Source organism: Mustela lutreola, chromosome 6 (genome assembly GCF_030435805.1).
Source record: "Mustela lutreola isolate mMusLut2 chromosome 6, mMusLut2.pri, whole genome shotgun sequence".
NCBI classification, from domain to species: Eukaryota; Metazoa; Chordata; class Mammalia; order Carnivora; family Mustelidae; genus Mustela; species Mustela lutreola.
Genome location: NC_081295.1, coordinates 120366345 through 120385963, shown reverse-complemented (window position 1 = coordinate 120385963; position 19619 = coordinate 120366345). Strand labels below are relative to the sequence as shown.

General features: G+C 42.3%; 1 protein-coding gene across 3 annotated transcripts; it reads right to left on the bottom strand.

Moving 5' to 3' along the window:
* Positions 1-468: 468 nt before the first annotated feature.
* On the bottom strand, positions 469-19053 carry LOC131834265 (HLA class II histocompatibility antigen, DO alpha chain). Of its 3 annotated transcripts, none has more exons than XM_059178703.1 (5): positions 18925-19053; positions 3559-3813; positions 2826-3107; positions 2602-2737; positions 469-2364 (listed from the first exon to the last, which is right to left on the bottom strand). In XM_059178703.1, the coding sequence occupies exons 2-5, from the start codon at positions 3797-3799 to the stop codon at positions 2361-2363; spliced, it is 663 nt and encodes a 220-aa protein (XP_059034686.1). In that variant the 5' UTR covers positions 3800-3813; positions 18925-19053; the 3' UTR covers positions 469-2360. The 3 variants fall into 3 exon arrangements, with proteins under 3 accessions (XP_059034686.1, XP_059034684.1, XP_059034685.1); XM_059178701.1 differs by lacking the exon at positions 18925-19053 and adding an exon at positions 5256-6506; XM_059178702.1 differs by lacking the exon at positions 18925-19053 and adding an exon at positions 5256-6495 and having other exon boundaries at positions 3559-3807.
* Positions 19054-19619: the final 566 nt, after the last annotated feature.

Sequence of the window (19619 nt, the reverse complement as noted above, 5' to 3'; positions counted from 1 at the left end):
ATAAAATTTTAAAAAGAAAAAAAGAATATAGGAGAACAATTTTTTTTAATTTTTATTTTTTATAAACACATAATATATTTTTATCCCCATGGTTACAGGGAGAACAACTTTTTTTTTTTTAAGATTTTATTTATTTATTTGACAGAGAGAGATCACAAGTAGATGGAGAGAGAGGCAGGCAGAGAGAGAGAGAGAGGGAAGCAGGCTCCCTGCTGAGCAGAGAGCCCGATATGGGACTTGATCCCAGGACCCTGAGATCATGACCTGAGCCGAAGGCAGCAGCTTAAACCACTGAGCCACCCAGGCACCCGGGAGAACAATTTTTTTAATGGGAGACTGTTTACTTGAAACTAGAAGAAAATGTGATTTTGAAGGCAAATATATAAACCTAAAAGATTTGGAACTGTTCATAGAAGTTTCAGTGACTTCTGTATAATATATGCATAGTGAAAAAAACCGCACTTCTGATCAAAGGAAACACTTTTAATGACCTTATTAAACACAGGACAGAGATCAGAGAAACATCTTTTCCAAGGATGATCAAGTTAACTTTTAAGCAAAAGATCAGCAGAGATCGGGGCATGTTGAGGACAAACATATCTTTAGGTATCTTCTGAGAACCAACCCATTCTTTTTTCTCTTAGCATGATCTAACCCCTCTCCTCAGAGGAGTTTGTACTATGGATCTTGTGCCTCTGGTCATGGTATATCGGACTGGGATGGACACCGCCCCAAGTTTGGGAATTCATTTGTTTTTCCAACAATTTAAAATTGTGGCTGGGAGATAGTGTTGATGGGTGGGTAGAGCTGAGATAATGTACAAACTTAACAGTTGCAGGTGGATATGTTGCTGAAAAGGATTGTCCTCAGAGCCAGAATAATATGGCTAATGCAGCTAACATGCAGAGGGACAACACAGGCCATGTAGCCGAGAGATAGAGCAAGGAAAGCGGCTCTAGATTCTGCTGGCTTTTCAGTTCTGAATTCTGTTCCCTGCAAAGCTCGGCTAAAGCCCATTCCTGGGTCTTTATTGTAAATATCCTCTTCTTATATCTGTGATCGTTTTAAGAGGGTTTTGTTACTGGCAAACAAAAGCCTTGAGTAGGATGATACTCCCCCACTTCTATCAGGGTCTTCTTCTGGCCATTCTTTGAACTTACTCTCTTTTGGGAAATCCAGTGTCTTCATGATCTCTTGCTTTCTTTCTTCTCTAGGACCAAATGCTCACAATGCCAAACCCCATCTTGTCCCTGCTTATTTGTATCTTCCTCTATGCCTGAAAAGACCAGTTCTTCAAAAAGTTTTCCTGGACTAATCTGACTTTAGGGATTCCCCCTCTTCCAATAGCTTCAGGGTATGTCAGTGTGTCCCAGTTATCAGACCACAGTCTAAGTCCAGGGTGGCTGCATCAGCATCATCTAGAGCCTGTTAAAAATTCCACACTGCTACCACTCTCCCCAAACCCCAAGATTCTAATTCAGTAGATCTGGGTGAAGCCTACACTTTTTTAAAAAGGCTTCCCAGTGATTTTCATGTACATTTCATTTTTGAAAACTGCTAAGAGATATCCACCTGAACTCTTTCTAAACATGTGACCAAGTCTTCCACTGCTATGATTGACCCCAGGTTAAGGAAGTAACCATAGTATCCAAGCTTTGGACCTCTCTTTGTCATGCCTGGGACTCTAGGGGTTACAGAAAAAGGAGATGACATCGTAGATCATGACCGTTTACCTATGGCCTCTTCATTATGGCGTTAACATAGACAAAAGTGCAATGCTTGTGAAACTTCCCTCTCCTGAAAACTCTTTTGGGGGCAAATCTAAATTCAGAAGGTAAATTTCATGAAGTCTTTGTGAAATGGCCTGTTCACAACTAACACACAATGAATTATTCAAGTGGAGCAAAGACATGGCTGAACTGGCCTGAGGATGGCTGCCAATCCCCAGTATGAAATAATACTGTTTGATGGTCATCACCTGAAACTCCCCCTTCTAGGTTCCTGGCACCCCTCACACCCTGGGAGAATTGGCCAAGACCTGGCAGGAAGGATACAGTGCAAACACCAATAAAAAATTCACTGTTGCTAGCCAGAACTTTGGGTAGAGCAAGAAAAGAGTGTGTTTGTGTGTGTGCGTGTGTGCGTGCGCACTGAGGGTGGGAAGGGGAGCTGCCCCACAAATCCTGTGATGAGTATCAGGTCTAAGAGAGGAGACCCATGGCACAGGGTTTGATCCTATCCAAAGTCAGCACCGTAGGGATATACTTAGTAGGCAGAAGCATTGAGTATTCAAGGGCTGTCAGAAACTTGCAAGGAATCCATAGAGCATCTCCCACAATCTTTCGTTCTCGGAAGGTTCATTACCTAAAGTGGTAAAAAGCTTATGAACAAGGTTGTTCGAGCTCACAATGCTGGGAGCCTATCTCTGATCGCCCACCTTCCCAAAACCTCACCCCCTCATCACCTCTGCTCTTCTATTCTCTCTGCTACTTGTCTATGTTACCCTTCCCTGCCCCCAGTGCTCCCCAAGGAATGATCCTCCACCCCATCCTGTTCAGAGCCACCCACTCTCCTGCCCCCAGAAGCCCGCGGCCTCTGTACCTGTGGGCTCTGGACAAGCACGTGCCTCTGATGATGAGGAAGGTGCCCACAAGGAAGCCCAACAGGCCAAGAGCCAGGCCGAGGGCGCAGATCAGAGTCTCAGTGGTGTCTGGCACTGGGATAGGCACCTGGGGCTCTTGGGGGAGAAAGGAAGGGTCGGTGAAAGGATTCCAGAGTAAAGGAAACATGGGTCTGTGGAGAGCAAGCTGGGGAGGGGCTCCTACCCCAGTGTTTGAGAAGTGGTTCATCCAGGCCCCAGTGCTCCACCTTGCAGTCATACATGTCGTCTGCAGAGGGCACGAAGGTCAGATAGCAGAACTTGCGGAACAGATGGTCGGGCTGGGAATAGAAGCTGGTCTGGGCCACCCCCTCGCTGATTATTTGACCGTTGCGCAGCCAGGTGATATTGATCACAGGAGGGAAGATGTTGTCCACCATGCAGATGAGGACGTTGGGCTGCCCCAGCTCCACTCGGAACCTGGGGAGTACCGTCACTCTCGGAGGCACTAGGAAGAATGAGGCCCTGAATCCCAAAGTCTCATCCCTGCAGCTGCGCCTGATTAGGACTGGGATTGAGGGACGTTTCCTCCTATTTAGGCATTTGCAGGCAGGGAATGCTCTGGTACATAACAGCCAGGGTGGCGGTGGGGGGCAGAGGGAAAAGAGGCTGAGGAGGGTCATGGGGGCACCAGGGACTCCTATGTCTGACAGGTCCCTGAGGGGGTGTCCAGGTGAAAGTGTCAGTCCTCAAGAGGGAAGAGGAGGAAGAGGGTGCTGAAAGGGTCTGGGAAGTTCTAGAGCCTCCTGGAAAAGAAAGGAGCTGAATACAACAGTCACAGAGGCTGAAAGAGGGGCATGCCAGAGTAGATGGGGGCCTGTGAGTGGGAAGAAGCTTCTTTGGACCTCCCCTGCCTAACACAGGGAAGGGGAGGGTGCGAGGAGAGGAAAGGCCGATACCGTTGGTGGCTCTGGTGCGGTTGGAGCGTTCCACCAAGACATCCAGATGGGCTTTGATCACCGCGATGCTGGCCAGCCCATTCTGTGGGTCAAAGTGGGCCAAGTTGCCAAACTCAGGCAAACGCCACACGGCCTCCTTCTTCTTCAGCTCCACAGAGAACAGCTGTTCCCCATCAAATTCATAAGCAAACTGACCCGAGGCACCATAAGACTGGTAGAAGGCTGGTCCATAGGAGCCCATGTGATCAGCTGAATCTGGTGAGTTCAGGGTCAGAGACAGAAAAGAAAACATATCAGTCTCATTAAGAGCATGCAATATGTTGGATCTCTGAGCCTATGCCCCAGGCTGGGTTCTCTGTGGGGACAGAGTTGACTTGTTGAGCTGGTTCTTGGCCAGTGGAAAGGTTGCGGGGCAATAGAAGGGAGAGGACAGAGGGAAACAGGCCCAGGCCCAACACAATGACAGGAACAGAGACATGAGCGCAGTGTGGCATACCAGGTCGGGAAGAAGAGAGGCCGCCTGGAATCATGCTTGGGATCCCCAAAGTTGAATGTTAGCCATGGTCGTAAGCTCTAGTTGTCCTATGAGGTCCTGTGTGTGAGATGAGTGGTAGTGGGGGGGGGGGGTGAGGGAAGATGATTAAGGATGGGAGCATAATGGAGCCTGGGGCACAGAGACACAGTGTGGGTAGGCGTGAGGGGAGAAGAGGTGATGGCTGACAGAAGTAAGAATTAAGATCTGTGACAGAGACCAACCAGATAGGAAAAGGCAGCCTGAGGTATGACAGAGAGCACTGGAAAAGGAGCCTAAAGTTCAAGTCAGGTTTATACCCCAACTCTTTCACCTCAGATTATGATCAAACATGTCTGTTTCCATAACTGAGGCTCAGTTTTTGTTGGAAATTTGGGTTAGATTTTAATTGGTAAGGGACCTTTAGAATTCTATGAAATTGTATGTTCAACAGCCATTAAGGGACTACTATGTGCCCAGCACAATACTAGGCCCCATGGAAATACAGATGACCAGCTGTAGGTCCCTCACACAAGGAGCTCATGTCTAGAGCAGGAAAAGGCAGATAAACAGTTAACTATCCACATGGTGATAAATACTGCAATAAAACTGGATTTGAATGGACACACTCCAAGCCAGGAAGTGTCAGAGAAATCACTGTGCTCGGCAAGAGTAGAATGGAGGTCCGGGTCTCACAAGGAAGGAAGGAACTGAGGAGGCACCTGAACCTAGAAAAGTTTGAACCTGCAGCTGGCGTGGCTGAACTGGGCTGACCTGTATATTTTAGGTCTGCAATGGACATGATAGATGTGAGAGAGATTGGGGTTCTCTTGGTAAAGGAAGTTGCCCATAAACCAGAGAAGAACAATTTTTTTAAAGGTTTTTTTTAAAAAATATATTTTATTTATTTATTTGACAGAGAGAGAGATCACAGGTAGGTAGAGAGGCTGGCAGAGAGAGAGAGAGAGAGAGAGAGAGAGAGAGAGAGAGAAGCAGGCTCCCTGCTGAACAGAGAGCCCGACGTGGGACTCGATCCCAGGACCCCGAGACCATGACCTGAGCCGAAGGCAGCGGCTTAACCCACTGAGCCACCCAGGCGCCCCCAGAGAAGAACAATTTATGTTCTATACCATCTCTCATGTAACCCTAAATCTCCTCTCCTCACCCAATCCCTCCCAGCACTCACCCTTGATGGCCCCAGTTTCCTGGGGGCTCAGGAGGCTCATCAAGGTGTAGAGTCCCAGGACTAGCCCCCCACTGAGGACCATTGCCCTGGTTCTTTAACTAAGTAATTCTCGGTGTGGGGCCCGTGGAGGAGGTAAACAGAAAGAGGAAGGAAACAGATTCTTGGGTGGGGAAGACCCCTGCTATATTCAGCCAATCAGAGACATTCTCTGAGTTCGTGCCGCTGTTGCTGGGGAAAGAAGTAAGGAGCCTAGGTGGAAGGTGAAAGAATGAGCTGGACCCTCATTGCACCAGGGAAGCCTGGCCCCCAGGAGAGTGAAGAGGAGGTTTCTGTTTGGGAGGTGGCAGGGGCTTAAATCAGTCATTACTAAGAACTCCAACAAGAGGCCCCCTGAAGGGAGAGAAAAGGCCATCAGAGAACCACGCAACCGAGCTCAAACAAAACCTCTATCTTGGTCTGGAGTGTAGAGAATCTCAGTCTCCCTATAAGTTTCTGCAGACAGATTTGAAGACATAATAATATAAACTGTACTTAGAAACTTTTAAAAGGAGATCATGGATACACAGAAAGAGGAAGGAAACAGATTCTTGGGTGGGGAAGACCCCTGCTATATTCAGCCAATCAGAGACATGCTCTGATTTTTCTAAAATCCTTAAATAAAAAACCCTTTAAATCACTTTGGAAAACATTACTTCATTTCATTGTGTTAGAAAAAAATACGTAATTGTGAGAGATGCTCGGAGCAAGGAAGAACTGTAAGGAGTCTCAGTGGACTGTTCTAAGGAGGGCAGAGGGTGCAGGAGAACCTCCATTTGTCCCTCTGGGCCCCCTGGACACCCTTCTCCGTGCTGCCTGCAGGCTGACCTGTGGACAACATCTCCCTGCCCTATGGTTTCTGGTTGGGTTCAGCCAATGGGAGGCAGGGGCAGAATTTGGTCCAATACAAAAAATATATACAAAGCTAACCATCTCTCTAGATAAGGAAAAGTCTAACCAAATATCTGAAAGATCATGAAATAAATGATTTTCAGCTTGGAAGGGAACCAAGACATCATCTGAGTCTATGGTTCCAAATCTGGTTACAGAGAAGAATCACCTGGGGAGATTCCTGGGGCGCCTGGGTGGCTCAGTCGGTTAAACATCTGACTTGATTTTGGCTCAGATGATGATCTCAGGGCCATGAGATCAAGCCCTGAGTCATGCTGAGCACAGAGCCTCCTTGGGATTTCTCTCCCTCTCCCTCTGCCCCTCCCCCTTCTCGCTTTCTTAAAAAATAAAATAAATTTTTAAAAATACAGATTCCTGGGTTCCATTCTGACCTGAGTTAAAGCAGCCTTTTCAAGGGCAGAACCAGGAGACCCGGGTTAGTAGCATGCTCCGAAAGTGAGCACCATCAAAACTGAAAAGAACTATGCTTCCAGAAGAGAGTTTGTGGAGGGGTCTTACAATCTTACAGACTTGGACCAGAAACCACATGCTATTTCTACCACATTCCATTGGCAAGAATTAAACAATGACCCTGCCTGAGTACAACAGGAATGGAAAAATGAATTTTAGCTGTGTGTTCAGGAAGATGTACTGGTCTGGTGAGGACACAGCACTCTCTTTGCCCTTCCCAGCTGTATTTATTGTGATTATTAACATATTTGGACTTGTTTCTAATATTTTATTTATTTCAATATTTCTGTTTTTCAAGTTTCCTTTTCTTCATTGTCTTTAAAAAAAACAAAAACAAACAAACTGCTCTCTATGCCTTACCAATCTTTCCTCTAACTAGATCAGAACTTCAGTATGCTTTCAAGTTATTCATTTACTTCCTCCCTCTCTTCTTCACCAAGGTGTTGATCAACTTTACTTCTCCTCCTTTTTGGCACCTCCTGACATTTTTTTCTCTTATTGGAATATTTTTTCCAAAAATGTCTTGAGTATTTGTGTGGCAAATCTTCTGAAGCTTTGTATACCTGAGAATATTTTTGTTATAGCATCACTCTTGAATAATGTTTAGTTATGTATTAATTTCTATGTTTAGGGGCTCCTGGGTGGTTCTGATGGTTTAACGCTGGACTCTTGCTTTTCAGCTCAGGTCACGATCTCACAGTCCTGGGACAGCTCCGCATCTGGCTCACGCTCAGCCGGGAACCTGCTTGAGATTCTCCCTTCCTCCCTGGCTGTTCCTCCCCCTACTCTCTCTCTCACTTAAATAAATAAATAAAATCTTTTAAAAAATAAATAAATTCTAAGTTTAAAGTGTTTTTTTCTTTTCCTTTCTTTCTTTTCTTTTTTCTCTTTCTTTCTTTCTCTTTTTTCCCTTTTTTCCTTTTCTTTTCTCTTTCTTTCTTTCTTCTTCTTTTTTTTTTTTTTTTAACAACACACACTTCATTTACTTAATTGAAAGCTTTAGTGGAGTTGACTTGGGTTCTGTTCACACTGACTTCCGTGAGTGGTGTCTGGGTTTTCTGTGCTTGACGCCTGCTTAGTTGCTCCCATTGCTCTTGCTTTGTTTTCTTTTAGGATCAAGGTGGGTGTTTTCATGTAAAATCTGATTTTTAATTCCTTCTCTGACAATTCTTTCCTGGTGTCTTAGCTTTGCGTAATTATACCCACAGTGGAACAAGCATCCTCAAGTCACCAAGATAAATCCTCCAACTCACGGCCAGTTAACAAAAAATGTCCAAGGCCAACCACAGCAGATCCTAATGAACCACACAATATCAAATCCTGCGCATAGGGAGTGTTTTCAACGTCTAAAACTCCTGGGAGTAAAGGGCTAGAAAAAAAATTAAAAAGAACCTTGCCTTTGGCGTTCTCGCTGGGCTCAGGTGCAGTGGCCTCAGGCTCCAGGGAATGCCTGAGGCCCCACCCCGCCACAGTTGTTTTTTTGTTAATATTTTAAGTAATATCATCCCAATATCTTCTTGCATCCAGTGCTGTAGTTAGGAAATCTGATATCAGGCTTCCTCTTGGGAATCTTAGAATTTTCTCATTGCCTTTGACCTTTGAAATTTGTATCTAAAATTTTATCTAAAGTTCCATTTAAATTTGTATCCAAGTTTGTATCCAAATTTACAATTTGTAAATATTGTATCTAAAATGGGTTTTCCTTCTCTTGCTATAGGACATTATGGATCCCCTGTATCTTTTCATTCTGGGAATTCGGTAATTCTCTTTATTTCTGTAAATGTAAATGTTTCTCTTCTTCTTTAATTTTTTTTCTCTTCATGAAATTCATATTATCCCTGCTTGGGCATTTCTCTCCCCAGTCTCTTTTGACTTCTATATTTCAATTTCTTCCTCCTCGTATCTTTTCCTCTAGGAAAGTCCTTCAGTGTAGTCTTCCCGCTTAGTTGTATCTCTCCCACTATTTATTCCCATTAGTAGGATTTTTATTTTGACTTTCATATTTTTTTCATGCCTGGAACTTCTATGTAGCTTTCCCTGTATTCCCTATCTTTTCTCATATTATAATAACTTTTTTTTTTAAGATTTTATTTATTTATTTGACAGACAGAGATCACAAGCAGGCAGAGAGGCAGGCAGAGAGAGGAAGAAACAGGCTCCCTGCTGAGCAGAGAGCCTGACTCGGGGCTCCATCCCAGGACCCTGAGATCATGACCTGAGCCGAAGACAGAGGCTCAACCCACTGAGCCATCCAGGCGCCCCTAACTTTTCTTATTTTTTAATGCATTTTTCATGCTCATTTTAAGGGGCTAGTCTATATTTTCTGGTACTTTTCCAAGGACACATATGGGCCCATTTGTTGTTTTTCTTTCCAGTTGTGAAACTCACCAAAGGGAGGGAGTTACAAATCTGGCCTTTGAGTGCCCATCTAGGTCAGTCTCATGAATGTAGAGAGGGAAGGACCCAAGTTCTAGGACAACACAAAGCCAGTTACCACCCTTTTGGTGTCACCTTACTGGCGACAGCTCAGGTGGCAGGGGCCAGGCCTCTCTCTCCCTGGCGCTCGGAGACAGAGTACAGTGAATGATGCCCGGCCTCAGGTGCATTTATTGTCCTACCCCTCCCAGCTCCAGCAGGCATTTCAACCTAGACTTTCTCCCCAAACCTCCACTGCTGTATGAGCAATCAGGATCTTGCCCCTGTATTTCGTATTATGGGGCAGGCGATACATGTTCAGGGGAACACCGGGGCAAAGCAGCAGCAGACGCCTCTGATGAATCTTCTCACAGCCAGCGAGCCACCCTAAAACAATAGACAGTGGCACTATGGATTTCCCAGAGTTTCCCTTCACAGCTTCTCCATGGTTGGTTTTTAGAGCTGGGAATCAAGAACACATGTTAATTTATCCTCACAGGAAGCAGGCCTCTCCATTATTTCCCTATAATATTATATACAAACTACAGCCCCCCCATATAGAAATGTCAAGGGCTTGTGGTTCATTGACTCTTTGTTATATAAACCCCCCTCTCCTCCAGATGCTAGCACAGTAGTAAATAAATGCTTTTCAAATACATAAACAGATTATAACAAATAAAGATCAATGCCAGGGCGGTGCAGTCAGTTAAGCTTCTGATTCGTGGTTTGGGCTCACATCTGATCTCAGGGTGGTCAGAAAGACCCCCTCATTGGGCTCTGCGTTTAGTGCGGAGTTTGCTTGAAACTCTCTCCCTCCCCCTCGGCTCTTCCCCCCGCCATTGGCGCATGTGCCACCGTGCTCTCTCTCTTCCTCTCAAATAAATAAATAATAATAATAAATAAAAATAAATAATTTATAAATAAATATAATAAATTAAAAAATCAATGAATTGAATACCAGTTCTATATCGTTCTAGAGAGCGATATTCCAGTACTGGAAACAAATACTGAAAATAAGTACAGGCTCAACACTGGGGAGAAAAGTGTCTGCTCTTTGGATATGACATAAACTCAGTTACTCTAAATTGTCTAAAACACTTGACTTTGAGATAAATGTAGTTCTATCCATCATGTTCTCTAGAGACATAATAACGTTATGTAATAATAAAGCTGAGGTAGGTGGTTAGGAGATATTATTTATTCAACACATATTTATGGAACACTTACTATGTCCTGGGGACACAGAAAACAGCACATGGCCCCTTTCTCCAGAGGACTGTGCTGTCCAATATAGTCACCACCTGCCACAGGTGGCCATTGACGACCTGTAATATAGCCAGTCCTGAGATATAAGTAGGAAACCATGGAATTTTGAAGACCTTGTAAAACATATATGTATTATATATATTTAAAATTATATATATGAATATATCATCTAATTAATCTTTTTATATTGATTGATGGTTAATTGGCAATATTTTGGATATGTTGAGTTTTTAAAATATATTATTAATTTCACTGTTTTTTATTACTTTTTTAAAGTGGCTACTAGAAAATTTGATATTGAAAATGTAACTCTCATTACATTTCTTTTTTTTAACTTAATTTTTAAAATTTTTTAAATAAACATATAATGTATTATTAGCCACAGGGATACAGGTCTATGAATTGCCAGGTTTACACACTTTACAGCACTCACCATAGTCTCATTACATTTCTAATGAACAGTCCTGTTCTGGTTGCTCTCTGTTGGCAGCCAATTAACCATTAATTCTTTTTTTAGATTGTTCAATTTAACAGTCCACTTTCCAGAGGCGGGCCTGGGGTTGGGGGGCAGGCTTGTGACCACCTAGGGATTCCACCAGAGGGCAATCTTACCTTTCATTGTTTCAATTCTAGCCCTTCTATCTATTTTTAGTATATATGTGTTTAACTACTTTTAGTCTATTTTGCTTCAGGCACTGTGCTAGGCTCTGGGACCACATTATGGTTCCTGCCATCCCAGATCTTTCAATTTATCAAGAAGGCTATAAACAACCACGTATGATGTGAAAAGAAAGAAGAATCAAAGCCATTATATTACTGTACACTATGAGTGTTCATGTGCTCTTCAACTTCCTGGGATGACCCTTTTTTAGTAATTAATTAAATAGTTCCAACCCAGATAATTTCAGGAATTCAAGTGGTCTAGTCCTGTCTCCAGAATTTCCTGGACAGAGAAGTGATACAAACATGTGTTTCTGTATGTCAGGTGCTCCGTATCTCTTGCTCTAACCTCCTGTTCCGGAAAGTCTGTTTCAGCTGATTTGAGGCTGCTCTCTATAGTAGCAGGTGTCTTACTGGCTGTGTTTTCAGGCTCTGGACTTCTGTCGTGTTGCTGGAAGCTGCTGGCTTGTCCTAGAACTTTCCCCTCCCATTTTCTGACTTCTCTAAATCCCAGACCTCCTATCTCCTAGGAACAAACTAAAAATTTTAAAGCTAAAATCACTCTTTGCTCTTTCTTCAACAGTGCATATACTAAAATCACTGTTCCTTTATATCTTTAGATAGCTTGAAATATAAAAATTAAAACCTGTATATGAAAAAAGTAACTTTAATATATATATGTATATGTGCATATATATATGACTGGTCTCATCATACTCTGTAGCAACAATTCAAAATGATGGTAGGAAAATCCCCAAACAGGACTTTTAAAGATATAGATGCAACTCTTCCCATTTAAAATAGATTTTTTTTTAAAAAAAAGATTCATCTTTCCTTTGGGAAAGGCCAAGTCTTTCAGAATTTCTCCTCTTTCTCCTTCTCCTTCCTTCTTTCTCGAATGACATCCTGGGACAGAAGTTAAGTTTGTATAACATTATGACTGTGGGATGCTAGGTCTGGGTGGCATTTTCCTTTTTTCTGATGGTTCTCTACTTTCAGTATCACCTTGGTCATGGTCCTCTGCCCTCTCTCCTTCAATTACCCTTGAATCCAGTCCAGTTCTACCCTCTCCATGACTACCTTGAAAATCAATTTACTGAAAATCAACTCTCTAAAAATCAGTTCCTCAAGGCACCTCTCTGGCTCAGTTGGTAGAGCATTTGACCCTTGATCTCAGGGTTGTAAGTTTGATCCCCATGCTGGGTGTAGAGTGAATTAAAAATAAAATCTTTTAAACATTTTATAATATAAAAATAAAAATAAACTCACCAAATGGCCAACCAATCAGAAATTAACTCACTAAATCACAATTTTCCTATTTTACCAATTTACCAAAAACTTGATTCTTTAACTTTATAAAGTTTTTTTTCACTTTACATATTGAATTAAGTGGTTTTACAGCATTTGAAGTTTCTAAAAAAATTTTAGTTTTCCTTTTGTCTTCTTATTAGCTTTCAAAGTAATGATCAGTTTGCCAAATGTTACAAATACAAGAAAATGATAATGGCTATAGAGTTTTTTAATTGTCTCAAGTGTCTTCACAAAAACAGATCAACTGGGATAGCAAAGTAACCAGAGACAATGTCTTCAGTGAAGAAAGGACCAGGCAGCCCCTGGAACTCTAGAATATGAATGGATGGGTCCAAACAACTACACAGGACCCTATGGGTTCTAGCCCCTTGTGAAGGTAGTGGAAGGATGAAAAAGGAGAGTTTTGATGTTTTTAAGTTCTTGGAAACACAGAACTGGCCAATGAATACTCACCTCCAAAAGAAGATGGTCCCAACCTAAAATGCACACTCAGCAAGAAACTCTAAAAATGAAGCCAAGCCTGAAATTCTAAAACCAAGAACTTCAGAAACCTCTTTTTCTTTTACCAATGTCTGGTTTTCAAGACTATGGCTTTGCTCTATCTGTCAATATTCCATTTTGGAATTGTTTCTCTTGGAAATTCTGTGATAAAAATCCAGATGTTCCCCAAGACAACGAGTATCTCTGGATGAATAGGCATGAGATCGCATCTAAAGATGTGTGAAAAAGAAAATATTAAGACCATGAGTATATTAATATTTTATAATAAAATACTATCCCTATATGTTTTACAGAAACATGTGACTTCTGCCTGCCTCTACTAACTCTCATAATGAAAAAGCACATTAATATGTTTTCCTAAATCAAAGGTAAATTTTCTCCTTGAAATCAATTACATCTCTTGAACAGGAAAGCAGCTTCCAGCACTATGTATTTAAAATAGTAATATTTTATAGTTTTAGCTCCTACTTTTAAATCTTTGATCCATTTTGAGTTAATTTTGTATATGAGTCCAACATCATTCTTTTGCATGTGGATATATGGTTTTACCAGCACCCTTTGTTGAAAAGTCTGTCTTTTCTCCCCCTGAATGATCTTGGTACTCTTGTTGAAAATCACTGACTCTATAGGCAAGAGTTTATTTGGGGGTTCTTGACTTTATTCCATTGGTCTATGTGTCTGTCTTTATGCCAGCTCCATACTGTTTCAATTACTGTAGATTTGTGGTAAGTTTTGAAATGAGTAAGTGTGACACCTCCAGCTCTTCCTCTTTTTTAAGATTGTTTTGGCATTTAGGGATCCCTTGAGATTCCATATGAATTTTAGGATATATAATTCTATTTCTGCAAAAAAAAAAAGATGGGATTTTGATAAGGATTCCACTGAGTCTGTAGATTGCTCTGGATAATATAACAAATTTTAATAATAGGAGTTTTCCAATCCATGAACATGGAGTGTCTTTCCATTTATTTACATCTTCCTTAACTTCTTTCAGCAATGTTTTTTTTCTACTTGGTGAGATTTGGCTTCATGTTCAAGGATCTATTTATGATCTTTTTAAAAATTTGTTTATTTTTTTAAATAAACATATAATGTATTTTTATTATTTATGATCTTTTGCAGTCTAATGATAACCACCTTGCTAGGGTGAACGCCCACATGGACAATTGTGACATTTGCCCTCTCTCACTGTACTCATTTGGTGTAGATGACATACTCCTTCTTGTAAACCTGGACAACTTTGCCAACTTGCTGACCTTTGTGGTGTCCTCCTACAACCTGTACTTCATCATGCTTTCAGATGGGCATGGATCAAATATCATGCTTCTGTCTCAGCTCTTTGGAAAAGGGGAAGACATAATTTTCCTGAGAATATGGGAAGGTGCATTGAAAGGTCTTTCATGGTTCTTGCTCCAGTCTTTTGAACTTCATTTTGGCTGCTGGCACTTCAGCAATGGCCACAAAAGGCTCAGCAATGTCTTTTAGTTTTCAGTGCATACAGCATTCACATCCTTGGTTGGGTTAATTCCTAAGAATTTTATTCTTTTCGATGCTATTGTGAATAGAATTGTTTTCTTTTTTGTTCTGTTAGTGTACATAAACACAACTGATTTTTTAATTGAAATCAGTTGACATACAATATTGTATTCATTTCATCTGTACAACATGGTGACCCAACATTTATATACATTAGTAAATGACCAGCATGGTAAGTCCAGTTATCTGTCACCATACATAGTTATTATAATATTAATGACTATATTCCCTATGCTGTAGTTTACCTCCCTGTGACTTATTTTATAACTAGAAGTTTGTACCTCTTAATTCTCTTCCATCTATTTCACCCATCCCCTCACCCCCCTCTCTTCTGGAAACAACCAGTTTGTGGTCCGTATTTATGAGTCTGTTTCTATTTTGCTCATTCATTTGTTTTGGTTTTTTAGACTCCACATACAAATGAAAGCTTACAGTATTTGTCTTTCTCTGCCTAAATTATTTCACTTAGGTAAGACCCTCTAGGTCCATCCGTGTTGCCACAAATGGCCACAAATGGCAAGATTTCATTCTTTTTTATAGCTTAGAAATATTCCATTCTATGTATATACCACATTTTCTTTATCCATTGGACTTAGGTTTCTTCCCTATCTTGGCTATTGTAAATAATGCTGCAATAAACATAGTGTATATATCTTTTTGAATTAGTGTTTTCATTGTCTTCAGGTGAATACCCAGAAGTGAAATTGCCATATTGTATGGTATTTCTCTTCTTAATTTTCTGGGGAACCTCCATACTATTTTCCATAGTGGCTGCACCGATTCACGTTTCTACCAACAGTGTGTACCACATTTCTTTACATCCTTGCCAATGCCTGTTATTTATTATATTTTTGATATTACTTTTCTGACAGGTGTGAGACGATATCTCATTGTGGTTTTGATTTGCATTAAAAAACAGCTGTGGATTTGTGTGTTTTTTGTACCTTGCTACTTTGCTAATTTCATTTATTGTTTTGTGGGAGAAACTTTAGGATGTTGTACTTATAAAAGCATGCATCTTTGAACAGAGATAATTTTACTCTTTCCAATTTGGATGTCCTTTTTTCCCCCCTTAGCTTGTTTAATTGCTCTGGCTAGAATTTCTAGTGCTATTTTGAGTAGTAGCTAAAGCAAGCATCCTTATCTTGTTTCTGAAATTAAAAGAAAAGATTTCTGTCTTCCACCATTGATTATGCTGTTAGCTGTGGGATTTTCATTTATGACTTTATTATGTTGGGGTCATTTCCTTCTACTCCTAGTTTGGTGAGTGTTTTCACCATTAAAGAGTGTCAAGATTTTGCCAAATGCTTTTTTTTTGCATCAGTTGAAGCGGATCATTTGGGTTTTTCCTTCCATTCTGTTGGTGTCATATATAACATGAATTTTCATATGTTGAACCATGGTTGCATACCAAGAATAAATTCTACTTGGTGTGTATTCTTTTAATATGCTCCTGGATTCAGTTTGCTAGTATTTTGATGAGGATTTTTGCATTAATGTTCATAAGGGATATTGGCCTGTAGTTTTGGTAGTGCCTTTGTCTGGCTTTGGTATCGGACAATAACAGTGTCATAGAATAAGTTAGGATGTATTCCTCTCCTTTTTGGTTCTTTGAGTTTGAGGAGGATTGGTATTAGTTCTTTAACATTCAGTAGAATTCGCCAGTGAAACCATCAATTCCAGGGCTTTTCCTTGTCCAAAGGTTTGTTGTTGTTGTTATTTTTTAATTACTGATTTAAACTTACAAGTTATACATCTACTCAGATTTTCTATTTCTTATTCAGTCTAGGTAAGTTTTGTGTTTCTAGGTATTTGTTCATTCCACCTAGGTCATCCAATTAGTTGATTATCCAGTTGTTCATGGTACTATCTTTTAATACTTTTTATTTCTGTGGAATCAGTAGAAATGTCTCTAATTCAGTCTTTTTTTTATAGATTTTATTTATTTGAGAGAGCAAGAGAGCACATGAACAAGCTCGGGAGGGGAAGGAAGGGCAGAGGGAGAGGAAGAAGCAGACTCCCAGCTGAGCAGGGAGCCCTATGAGGGGCTGAATCCCAGGACTCAGTTCATGACCTGAGCAGAAGGCAGATGCTTAACTGACTGAGCCACCCAGTCCCCCCAACCCCCCACCCCAGATCATTTCTAACCAGTAATTTGAATCTTCCTCTCCCTTTTTTCAGTCAATCCACTTAACAGTTTCTTGATTTTCTTACTCTTTTTGAAGAAGCAACTTTGGGGGTTATTTATTTTCAGTATATTTTCTCTTCTCTATTTTATTTATCTCTGTTTTAATCTTTATTATTTCCTTCCATCTGCCAGCTTTGGGTTGTTTGTTCTTCTTTTCTAGTTCCTAAGGTTGTGAAGTAGGTGATTGGTTTGAGGACTTTCTTCCTTATTTATTTTATTTACTTTTTAAAAGATTTTATTTATTTATTTGAGAGACAGAGATCACAAGGAGGCAGAGAGGCCGGCAGAGGGGCGGGGAGGGGGGGAGCAGGCCCTGCACTGAGCAGAGAGCCCAATGCAGGGGGGTAGGGGCTGAGATCCTCACCTGAGCTGAAGCCAAAGGCTTAACCCACTGAGCCACCCAGGCGCCCCCATTTCTTCCTTTTTAATGTAAGTGTTTACAGATGTAAATTTGACCCTTAGTGCAGTCCTTACTGATGGTATGCTGTAGTGCAGTCCTTACCGACCGTATGCTGTTCTGTGTGTTGTGCATTAGTTTTCATTCATCTAAATATTTTCTAATTTCTCTTGTGATTTTTAACTTGATCCATTAGTTGAGTGTTTTAATTTCTATAGATTTGTGAATGTTCCAGTTTGTTTTCTGTTGTCTCTAAATGACATTTTCTTTCCTTTTATTTATTTTAGATAGAAAGAGAAAGAGCCAGAGAAAGCAAGGGGCGGGGATGGGGCAGAGGGAGATGAGAGGAGAATCTCAAGCAGGCTCCGAGCTCGGTCAGCACAGAGCCTGATGCGGGGCTTGATCTAATGAGCGGGAAGATCATGACCTGAGCCAAAACCAAGAGTCTGATGCTTAACCAACTGAGCCACCCAGGCACCCCTCTAAATGATATTTTAAATTAATGCATCACATTTTAAGATATATTCTCCTGATATTTAGGTTAAATGCACTATATGGAGGTTGTGGTCATTTTCATTGAGCAACCAAGGTTCATTCCACACCTTAGTCTCTCTATGGCAATGCTTGAAAGGTGAAAAGATATGTTAATTTTCAAGCTAAGATTTTCTTACACCGGGCTTTAAGAAAGCTTTACAAAATTTATTTCTACATTTCCAGCATGCAACACAACAAAACTAAAGTATATTTAAGATGTAATACTGGCAACAGAAGAAAGAGAACCTAACGTGGAAAAGAGAAAGAAATAAGGGAAGGCTTCCTGGAAGAGATGACATATAAGCCAGACTGTCCAATAGCAGGAAAAGAGACAGAGAAAACAGCACCACTCTGCATTTCTCAAACTCTTTCTGTCCTTCCAATGCCTCAGCCTAAGGCCTTTCCCCAGCAGTGGGATTCTGCCCCTTCCTGGACTCCACAGGAAATATCCCCCCCCCACCCCCACCCCCGCCAGCCTTCACATCCCCCTCCTCTTCCAGCTGCCAAGAGAATTGATTGCTTTTCCCTTAATATGGCCACACCTCTCTAAAGATCACTGAATCACCCCTTAGCATTGAGTCACATTTTATATATTCATATATATGTATGCATGTTTATTTACTGTTTTCTTTTCCTTGTGAAAGGCCTATCGTTCAATGTTCAGAAGTCATGTAGTTAAATCCTCCCCTTTCATAAACACCAAGGCCTAGAAAGTTTCTGTGACCAAGATCACCAAAATCACTGTTAGAAAAGATAGTTTTTAAAAATCCAGACCTGCGGTGAGAATTTTTGAGAATAGCTAGAACCATGTACACTAAATAAACTGTCAAAGGTTCAAAATAGCCAAAATAAAAACCAATGAACCACTGAAGTGATTAGTTAAAAATTCACCTGCACACACCAAGCATACAGTTTGCAAACCGGGAGCTCTCAACCCAGAGCATGGAATGAGGCTCAGGAGTATATTGTTATAAAGCAGCTCATGCCCTGAGAAAACAATGACTGTTTATCCTTCACGGATTGGTTACAATATTAGATTTTTCTGAGTGGTTCCTTCATATCAACCACGACAAACAACTCAAGTTTTACTTATCATTTCCAGAAGCGCAAACAAGAAATGATGTAGGTCAAGTTAGCCTTGCAAAATAAGCTAAATTAACCGTTGTTTGGATGATCGCAGTCTGGTTATTCTGCTTAGAATTTTCAAGGCTAGTCTCCGTTCGGTTTTGATTTTAATAGACTCTACCGCTCCCTAAATGCGAGAGCCGGGGAAAAGCTCCCGGGATGCAAGAGGGGGGAAGCGCGCGGGGGTGGGGGGTGGGGGTGCAAGGGGCCCGGGAGGCGGGTGGACAGCAAACGACGGTCGCCCCTGCCCGGCTCGGTACCCAGGACCGCGCGGACCTAGGCGGGCGTGCGAGAAGTGGAAGTCGGGCGCCGCCGCTAGCCGCAGCGCACTTTCCTACCGCGGGGACGCTGAGGCCTCCGGCTGCAGCCCCCGCGCGGGGCCAGGTGAGAACGCTCTTCGTTAGCGGGAAAGGAGAGCGCGCGCTTCCGCGGGGGCGGGGGCAGCGGCGAGAACCGGCCGAAGCCGGTCGAGAAGCGGCCGCGGGCGGAGGGATGTTGTTTGCAGAAGGGAGGCTGGGCGAGGGCGTGGCCGGGGCGCCGCGCTTAGCGTGTGGGCGGGCTCGCGGGGAGAGAAGCGGGAAGGGGGCGCTGGGGCAGGGGTTCTGCGACAGGGGGGAGAGTGAGGGCAGGACCTGAAGAGGCTGAACGCCAGTAGAGGGAAGGCGATTTCTGCGGGAACATGCAAGACAGCATCTGGCTGGCCGTGGGAGTGTGGGGAGCCCTGGGATGTAGGGGTGCAGGCTTGGCGGTGGGACAGGGAGGTGCGGACGGAGCCTCCCTGCACAGCACCACCCCTGGGCGGTGTTGGAGGAAACGCCGGTGGGGAAGATGGGTCTCAGATGTTTGAGGGACGCCAGGTGTTCGGACGGTTACTCTAAAGGTCTGGAGCCCACGACAAGGCGCTGAGACCATTTAGGAGAGCGCACCCCTGGAGAAGAGAGCAAAGCACTGTATCTCAGGACCCCGGACAGTTGTGATGTTGGCTAACAGGGATCCTGGGAAGGAAATGTGAAAATGAAGAGCAGGTATTAGG